Consider the following 9674-nt stretch of genomic DNA (forward strand, 5'->3'; position numbering starts at 1 on the left):
TTTTTATTCAAAGTATTAAGTCGAGGCTTGAAACAGAATATGAATGTTTCCGGATCATGAACCAACTGCCTGAATTTGAGATTATGTGGACGGTAGAGGATGCACTATGTAAAATCGAGGATAACACACTTCGCATTCTACTGTAAACATGGCAGGTACGATCTATTTAAAGCAGGAAGTTGCTTTGTCTTGTTGTTAAACATCGATACAAACGAACATCATTGTATTTACAAACTTAGCACAAGCACAGGAACCAAGAGTTTTGTCCTCTTGGTGGGCTATCATTGCACACACTTACAGCAGCGCATATCTGTTTTATGTTACTTGTTCTGTGTTTTAAATGTTTTGATTTTCCCTTGGAATTTGGCAGGGGGGTTGGTACCCCCTTAAGTGCGAACCGGTGTCACCGGCCTGCCTACGGGGTTCCAAGGTGTTTTTGTACTGTTACGTGATCGTCTTTTATTTTATTTTACCCGTGAACCAAAAAGCATAATATAATATAATATGATATGATATGATATGATATGATATGATATGATATGATATGATATGATATGATATGATATGATATGATATAATATAATATAATATAATATAATATAATATAATATAATATAATATAATATAATAATTTACTTAGAGTTCTACTAACACTTTTACAATTTCAGGCCAAGGACCCTGGAATTCTTTCTTTAAATTCAACAACCACTATAATAGTACTTATACTGGATGTTGCCGGAAACGCTCATACTAATATGAAAATATTCTGAATGGAATGGAGGTATCATAATTTCATTTTATAACCGTACTAGAATTAGATTTAGAATGGTGAGAATTTATCAAAATATAAACAAATGGGAAATAAACCACCACTTTTTGCTGTAAACATTGTAACATTTTGTTCTTGCGCCGCTGTACCGTAGCAACTCTCTCTTACGCTATATCCAGAATATTTAATTAATGTTTTTCAAATCGCAGTTCAATGATCAGCTTGACGGTACCCAGTCGACAACGAGATATTTCTACAGGCAGTCACAGTTGTCTCATTCATTGTGCCGATAGGACAGCATATTTTGAAGGTGGTATTGGTTCATGGTGGTAAATGCAACTGTTACAGTAACTCTGGATGAACATCATTTGTAACATACGATTGAGTGAATGATATTTATGCATAATGTGCGAGTCGCCACAGTGTGACAAAACAGGGGCAAAGTTTATTATCGTCCTATTCTACATCACTGCTAAAGCTTCAATGATAGATGCAGTAGAAATCCTGGGGTGAACCTCGAGTGGAACATTTGCTTGAAGTTTCATTAATATAATCTTTGCGAAACTATTTGTAATTGGTCCCAGGGTTTGGCTGCCATCTTTGATTTATTCTAAGCAGTAGTTTTTTTTTTACTGATGTCCCATTCATCAGATTATTGTGAAATTTACCATGTTGCATCTCTATACCAAACTTCTTCAGACAGCAAACAAACAGTTCATTTACATGATTTGGTGGCCATCCTGGATTTTCGCCTAAAACGGCTGAAAGGTGTGGGAATTTATGTTTCATGAGTGCTTTCACTGGATATTTGACAAGTAGCATACATGGCCATAGATTCCGACACGAAAAGTAAAATAATTTCTATCAGTCATCACTTTGGCCGTCTTCTTGGATAGTTAGCAAAAATGGCCAAAATGTGGGCATTTATTTTACCTGAGTGCCTTTTGTGTGTATCATGCTAGACCAAAGCTTCTTCTGAAAAATAACTTAGATCATACACGTGATATGGCCGCTATCTTTTCTATTGACAGCCTTCAAAGCTTCTCTGCTGGCTTTAATTTGTCTAATATTACTATAAAGCACATTTCAATATATGCGTTTGTGTTCCTGTTTGTGATCAACATACTGGGAATTATAAATTATGATATAGAATGGATTTGATGTTATTTCTTCATTATTACTTCTTGACCGAAAAAAAAAGTATGATCTCCTCCTGGCACCTATACCTACAACGTCGTCCGGTATGTAATAACATTTAAACAGCATCATAATTATCGTAATATTCACACTCAAGTCATTGACAATGTCTAATTGACTTTATCGCAATCTGAGACCAAAAGACAACAACAAAACTTGAAAATAGTAAAAGTGTACAGTATCTAAGTACGTGCTTCTACGACCACTAAAACCATCTGTGACATTACAAAACAACTATTGCAATTTGCATAAAAGTTAGTGCTGTGTCTCTTAACGCTATCCTGTTAACAATGTTCATGTAATAGAAGAATCCAGAACGCAGGGTGTTTTATATGATGAAACACGTGACAGAGTAAACCAAAGGTATGTGCAGACAATAAGTCTACTTCATATAATTTAAATACCGGCGTCCCTTCTCGGTCGGAAGTCATCACATTACTACCGAAGTGCATAGGAACATTGGGGGATGGCAGGGAGTTTTGACGCCACTCTCACATTTTCTTCCACATAAAACACCAGTTTCGCGTTATAGCCTTCTCCCACCTCTGCCACCGATAAACAAACTAAACAGTCACGTATGTTTGTACTTCATTAGCTACTACGTCACTGTGCGAAGCTAGCATTACTGATAGGGGTCAGTAATAGGTTTAATTTTACGATCCTTCCTTTTTAGTGATTGTAAGAGAATTTCATGTATCACACGTTCTCTGTCTCTGGCGGTCTTTTCAGATATTCTTTTCGATTCACCACATTCACTGCGTTTCAAATAGGACTCGTCTGCTTCATATTTCTCATGTCGTCTTCGTCTTTTTTCACGTTTCAGTGGATTGAGGTTTTTCCTTTTCGAGTCTTTGATATTCTTCGCACGCCGATGAGTTGTTTTCTTTCCAGTGGATATACAAACCGGGGTTTCGTTTTTGAAGACAACCGTGTTATCTACCGCTGATGGATCCGTTTTGGTAGTAGCTCCTTCATCCATTGAATCAGAGATTATACCATTCTTCACACCTTTTCCTAATATGGAAACAAGAAAATTCATCAAATAAATCTTAAATTCGAATTATGTGTACTAATAAGTTTAACAAAAATGAAGATTAAATACCTTTTTTGTGCATCCTTGTCATTATCAGGATGAAGCCAACTGTCAGCCAAATCAACGCTGATGCAGAGATGAGAAATGCGAAAAGAAGAAACCAGAACACAGATGTGCGTTCAAATGTCGTTGGAACATCACCTAAATTACGTTAAATATAAACAATTTATGAATTACATGAGTCACTAAAATAAGATCAAATTAACTAATTAATATTTGCAACGTTTTCTGTCTATTTTATATAGCAAACTTACGTGTCATTGCAATCTCTAATGGACCAATTTGACATGTGCGTGACTGGCTATACGTGGCATGATTTGATGTACACGTGTACACTTTCCCTTCCAAGGTACGAGAAATAGACACAACAACATCGAGACGTTGGGAGGTTCTTGTATTCAGCATCACGCCCTCTACAGAATCCTCTCCTGTACTCCACTGTAGCAATGCTGGGGGCGCACCACCTTTGGACTGACAAGTCAAGGTAAGAATGTCGTCTTCAACAAGGTAGTCATGAGATGTGGTGCATTCTGGGGAATTGTCCTCAGGTGGGACTAGAAATAGAAACGCATTCATATTATTTGAAAACAACACTGCGCAAAATATAATATCTCCCACAGTCGAAACCACCGGTTATGGGAATGATAAAAAACAGTTTCGTTTCGCAATAACAAATCCCGTGATTACAATTTACCGCTTCGTTTGTCTGTAGGATTCATGTTTCATAGTTTGTCTGTTTCTACACGCGAGTTTCATTTCAAATATGTAAATTAGTGTTTATATTCATATGCAAACTTGTTCCAGTTTAATACCCATACGTATGGCCTGCATCTTGTATAAATTAATTACACTCGGCGTTCAACTACTTGACATCAACGATGGCCGTAAATGTTTGTCACACTGTACCATTACGTACGGATACTCATACGAAGGAAATGAACGAACTGTTCCCGTTTCAGTACATAGTTCCAACCATGCCATATTTCCAAATGCATCTTCTTGCCAGTAATCTGTTCTGATTTCTTGGAATATGCAAGGTGTTTTGACTTTTACTGGTTTTGTTGTTCATTTAGGTTAAATCGTTTTGGGGTTATCTACACCAACATGAAAAACCAAATGAAATATGTATGCAACTTACTGCTGTACTCCAACGGTGCAACGTCACATGTCAGTGCTTCATTCACTTTATAATGATATAATGAGCATGTAAATAAAACATCAAAAAGGTCACTAGTGAGTGACATTGTAAGTTGAGTATTGACGGTACTTCCGGCAACGGTTGTGGTTGACTCCAGCTCAGCATTGTCCCCGTGTCTCCAATGTAACGTCGGCAATGGCACACCTCCCACGGACTCGCATAATAGAATTAGTATATTATTTTCGCTGATTAGCCTAGATGAACACAGTGGGTACCTAGAATCTGGGGCGGTGTAAATATCTGTAGATAAAATAATAGTGTGTGTTTTCTTGTCTGGTTTTCTAATTTACATTGCGACAAATTATTGCGAACCCGTAGCGATTGAATTACCTACCGCAACTGGCTTCATCAGTGCCGTCCCCACAGTCGTCGAAACCATCGCAAAACCAGTAAATTAGAATACAGATACCGCTATTGGTGCATTTAGATTTCCCAGTAGGACATGCTACGAAACGAACACAATGATGAATACTCACATTGTTGAAGAAACTTGAGCTGACAAACTAACTGTCGAAGTTTTATAAGTCTCAATAGATCAGTTGACGCATGCGCGAGATATATTGGTCTCAAATAAACAAAGATGGCGTCTTTGACTGTTGCGCAGATCAACGAGTACAAACTGCGAAGTTACCAAGCTTTGATTAGGTATTTTTAGGTGATTGGAAGGTATCGAAGGAGTCACTGGCGGTAATTAGGACAGGTCTCATACTTGTGATTTCCATTAGAAAAGCGCACTGGATTGTGGGAAAATCAATGTTTATCAACACAAATGTCGCACATGCGCAGCGTGACTACTACGTGCCAGAATTTGATACGTCGGGGAAAAAAACCTGCCGACAAATAAGCTGCTCTCTGATTGGTCTGTTCGGGTTAATAGTCGTGTATACAATCGTGTAAACAGCTTACACCAATAGATATGCATTTGAGAAAACTCACTGCATGTTTCGTCCGTGGCATCTCCACAATCGTCCATTTTATCACAAACCCATTCAGACGCCACACATATACCATTACCGCACTGGAATTGGTCAGTACTACATTCTATAAATATAAATTAATTTGCTGCATTACTTAAAAAAATAATGAGATCGGAGTAAAGTAAAGATCGGAGTTGTGGTACGAATAACTCGGCAATCTGTCGCCTTTCTTACCACATTGTTCCTCGTCTTCACCGTCAGTGCAATCAATAAACCCGTCACACGTGTGTATTTGCGATATACAAATACCATCGCCACATCGGAAATGTTCCTCGGGACATTTCACTACAATAAAATAGAACATTTTAAACGGATTATTCATTATGCCAAAATATAATCATAAACGTATAAAAAGTAGCTGCTAACATAATATTAAGTAAAGCAAGTAAATAATACCGAATAGATTGCAAGGTAAATACAATGTTATTTACCGAGTGCGAGACTCGATTCCACGCTTGAGTACGGCACTAAATCACGGAACGTCTGTCCTTCGGCCACCGGTTATCTCTCCTATATCAAGCTTATTATGTGCATGGATCATCAAATCATTGCACGCCGATCCACGACGCGCAACAAATAACCCTTGCATGATTCATTATGTAGGCTGCACAGAGATTTGAGATATTCGCTTGACATGCATCTATTGGTCATTTTTTAAAAATGAGATTAAGTTGCTTTCAATTAATAATTTATCATGTTTCCTATCACATTTCGTAGAAACTAATGCAAACTTTTATGAGAACTGATGTTTTCATTTGGGACACTGTAGTAACACGTGATATTTTTACTTCTATGCCACACAGTGGATAACAGACATGAATGTATGACAATATTTGTCATTGTCTTCTAAGGCTGAAATTCGTCGTCAGCTTGGGGACGTTTCGCTTGAATCGCTACTAAACATTAATAAATCATAACTTACAAATGGTACTACATCCGATTTCATCTGAGTCGTCGCCACAGTCTGAGACACCATCACAGTACCAATCTTTTGAAATGCATTCAGCATTGTCGCATGTGTATTCATAGTACATGCATACAGCTGTACGGAAGAATGACAAAGAGGGGGAATTTACAATTTGGTTTACAATATGGTTGGTTGAGACTCGGACATGGAAGGTACTAACGTTAGTACCTTCCATGGTTTAGATTACATGATCGATATCTATGACACGAAAGGTTAAGATATCTACATATATCACGTCATGAGATATCAACATATATCACGTCATGAGATATCTACATATACCACGTCATGAGATATCTACATATACCACGTCATGAGATTTCTACATATATCACGTCATGAGATATCTACACATATCACGTCATGAGATATCTACACATATCACATCATGATATATCTACACATATCACATCATGAGATATCTACATATATCACGTCATGAGATATCTACATATATCACGTCATGATATATCTACATATATCACGTCATGAGATATTTACATATATCACGTTATGAGATATCTACATATATCACGTCATGAGATATCTACATATATCACGTCATGAGATATCTACAAATATCACGTCATGAGATATCTACTTATATCACGTCTTGAGATATCTACATATTTATGAAGTCGTAGCATATTTACATTACACGGTGACACAACGCCATTGCGTACTGATATAACTATATCACGTGGTGACTGGTATACGTTGCGTTATACCATCATTACTACATGTCGTAATGTCTATATCACATGACAACTTACTGGTACATGTATATACATCACGACATGACATATCCACATCTTGTCATGACATACCTCCACCATGCCATGCATTTTCTGAGAATATGTTTGTTTTGTTTACATTCATTTTATGGGAGTTTGAGCTGGCCAACATATGTTTTACTGGCCAGAATTATATTAACATATATGTGGTTTCAAAAATTAAAGCATTATTTTCTATCTTTTCACCCAAACTCTAACATTGTTGTCTATGGAGTTCTAATTTGTGGAACGATACCTTCTTCAATTCGATGATCATGTCTCAATGCTCGGCCATGGCATCTCATTGCATCAACAATTCGATTATATCGGAAGACTACGTCATAATGATACATCCACATCACATAACGCTATCTTTCTCACATAGACGAAAACCGACATACACACGTTAAGTAATCGGAGAATATATAATATTATTATGCATCTGTCACCGTAACGCCATAAGTATTTTACGGGGCATTTTCATACTACCATTTTAGGAAATGCGAATTCCAAATATGGAATGATTACGCGCGTGCGCGTACGCGTCCTCTAATAATAACAACAAACATGGCTGCCATCAGAGTTTGACCAGACTCCACACATAGAAGTTCGCTGATTATGTTCTAAAAAATGTGTATTTCGGCATTCCCATGATGTATCCTTGGAAGGAAAAGATTTATAATAATAAGGTTATTACGAGAATACCTCACAGTATGCTCTCAGACAGTACGCCGCGCATCGATCTCCGCTGCGCGTCGGTCGATACTCAAGTTGTACTGTCTTCGTGAATATTTCATCTAGTTAGATACATCGCTGATATTACGATGTTGCGTGTAACACCATAACACCATATTTAGCCTAATTTAAATAGTTTATGTGATGCCTTCTTGAGGATGAAACAACGAACATTTAGAAAGGTCGTACACAGTTCACGGCAAGTAAAGAAGACCTGGACCAAAACAATCGTAGATGTAGATATTCACGAACACGCCACAGATGAACGCCTACAAGTAATTTAATGTAACTTTTCGATAAGTTTTATAATATAGTAAGGACTGAGTAAATACAACATGTATATGAATAGCCATATAGTCTTTGAAAAAAGGCCGTGCGAAACATTTCTGATATCGAGACTGCATCGCAATATCAGCACACAGCTAGACATTTAAAATTGGTATTCCACAATGATGTTAAACACAAAGCGCATTGAAAACTTTAACATACTAGAAGCGGGGAAAAAAAAGTATTTGGCTAATACGTTGATTGATACAACAATGCCTATTTATCTTACCTTCGGTTTGTTCGACAAATCTAAGAAGGCATAAAAATGATAGGAGGAAAACATATTTCTCACAACGCAGCGGCAACGTAGCCATCTTGCCATGGGTAACGTCGTCGCTACACTAGGCAATCAAATACGAACAGTCTTTATTATGTAACAAAGGCCACTCGGACAATGCCCGTCATTGAGGTTTATAACAACCGACAGCGGATTGTATTGTAATGTGGATAAGTTATTGTCATTAAACACCAGCAATGCAAGGATATAAACAACGCCAGATCGATCGATATATCAGTCAATACACATCTGAAAACGTCATACACACTAATACGGCAAAGAGAGTCGTACAGGGGTTATTATGTATATCAGGCATATTATCACCAGCAGCGTTCTATTAACGTGCTTCATTGCTAACGTGTTGTTTTAAGAAACCATGTGTGAATATATGCTAGATTCGTTATTTACTATTACAGTTACTACTACAAAATATACGGTTAAAACACAATGTATTCGAGGAATGACAGATATTTATACTGATCTTAAGTTTGTGAGATCGGAGCTAGTCTCAGCGACACCAGCTTTCCCATTTTGATTTAATCATAGTGTCAAAATACGTACATGGTTTATCAAGTTAATAAAGGTCTTTCTGCTACGTGTGTCTGAACAAAGTCGATTAATTTAACCGAATAAAGACTATGGCATTTCTAGCTGAACACCGCTGTTCAGAAAGCACGACTACAGCAACACAGGCAACAACACTTCCCGAAAAGTTCCATTTTCTATCCCCCAATATATGCATTTACAAGTTTAGTGCGCCCTCACTTGGATCGGTCATTAATATGATGAAATTATAATACCGTGTGCTGCTCTTTATTGAAATTCCGCAATATCATTGGTCGGTCGGTACCACGTGCAAACCTGCTATCAGAAGATAAATAGGTAGTTCTCAAAGTTAATGCGTCACTCATCTCAGTATTTAATTGGTCCCCATATTTGTATGAGGCGTTCATTAAACAACAATGACCCCACCATTAATCTTCCAGGTTAAGGAATCCTGGTCATTTTCATATAAAAATATACTTGCATGTCATTTCCTAGTATACTTCTATGTGTAACTGAAAAGCAAACGACATCGGTGGGCTAAACGCGCTGTCTCATTCTTAAGCTACCACCGCCGTATAACTCATTTTTCGACAGTATGGAGCATTATTATAATAGAAATGAAGATTTCAGCTATGTCCATGAATATCGCTCAGACAGGATGTTTGCTCGAGTAATGGGCTCGACTGCACTATTGTGCACATCTCGTCTTAGGCCTAATAATGGTTAGCGCGTCGTCATTTTTTCCCTAAGTAATTTATCTAGTAACTCCAAAAACGGGCAATGTGATAAACATACAAATACCTCTTACTTGGCAA

The 9674-nt window shown here is 37.4% G+C and overlaps 1 protein-coding gene across 1 annotated transcript; it reads right to left on the reverse strand.

Moving 5' to 3' along the window:
* Positions 1 to 2066: 2066 nt before the first annotated feature.
* LOC100373470 (uncharacterized) lies at positions 2067 to 8350 on the reverse strand. Its single transcript, XM_002734737.4, has 9 exons — positions 8266 to 8350; positions 6157 to 6276; positions 5409 to 5519; positions 5194 to 5298; positions 4592 to 4702; positions 4198 to 4497; positions 3314 to 3613; positions 3069 to 3200; positions 2067 to 2980 (listed from the first exon to the last, which is right to left on the reverse strand). The coding sequence occupies exons 1-9, from the start codon at positions 8348 to 8350 to the stop codon at positions 2589 to 2591; spliced, it is 1656 nt and encodes a 551-aa protein (XP_002734783.1). The 3' UTR covers positions 2067 to 2588.
* Between the last annotated feature and the right edge of the window lie 1324 nt (positions 8351 to 9674).

The sequence above is a fragment of the Saccoglossus kowalevskii genome, chromosome 1, assembly GCF_978046115.1.
Source record: "Saccoglossus kowalevskii chromosome 1, keSacKowa6.1, whole genome shotgun sequence".
NCBI classification, from domain to species: domain Eukaryota; kingdom Metazoa; phylum Hemichordata; class Enteropneusta; family Harrimaniidae; genus Saccoglossus; species Saccoglossus kowalevskii.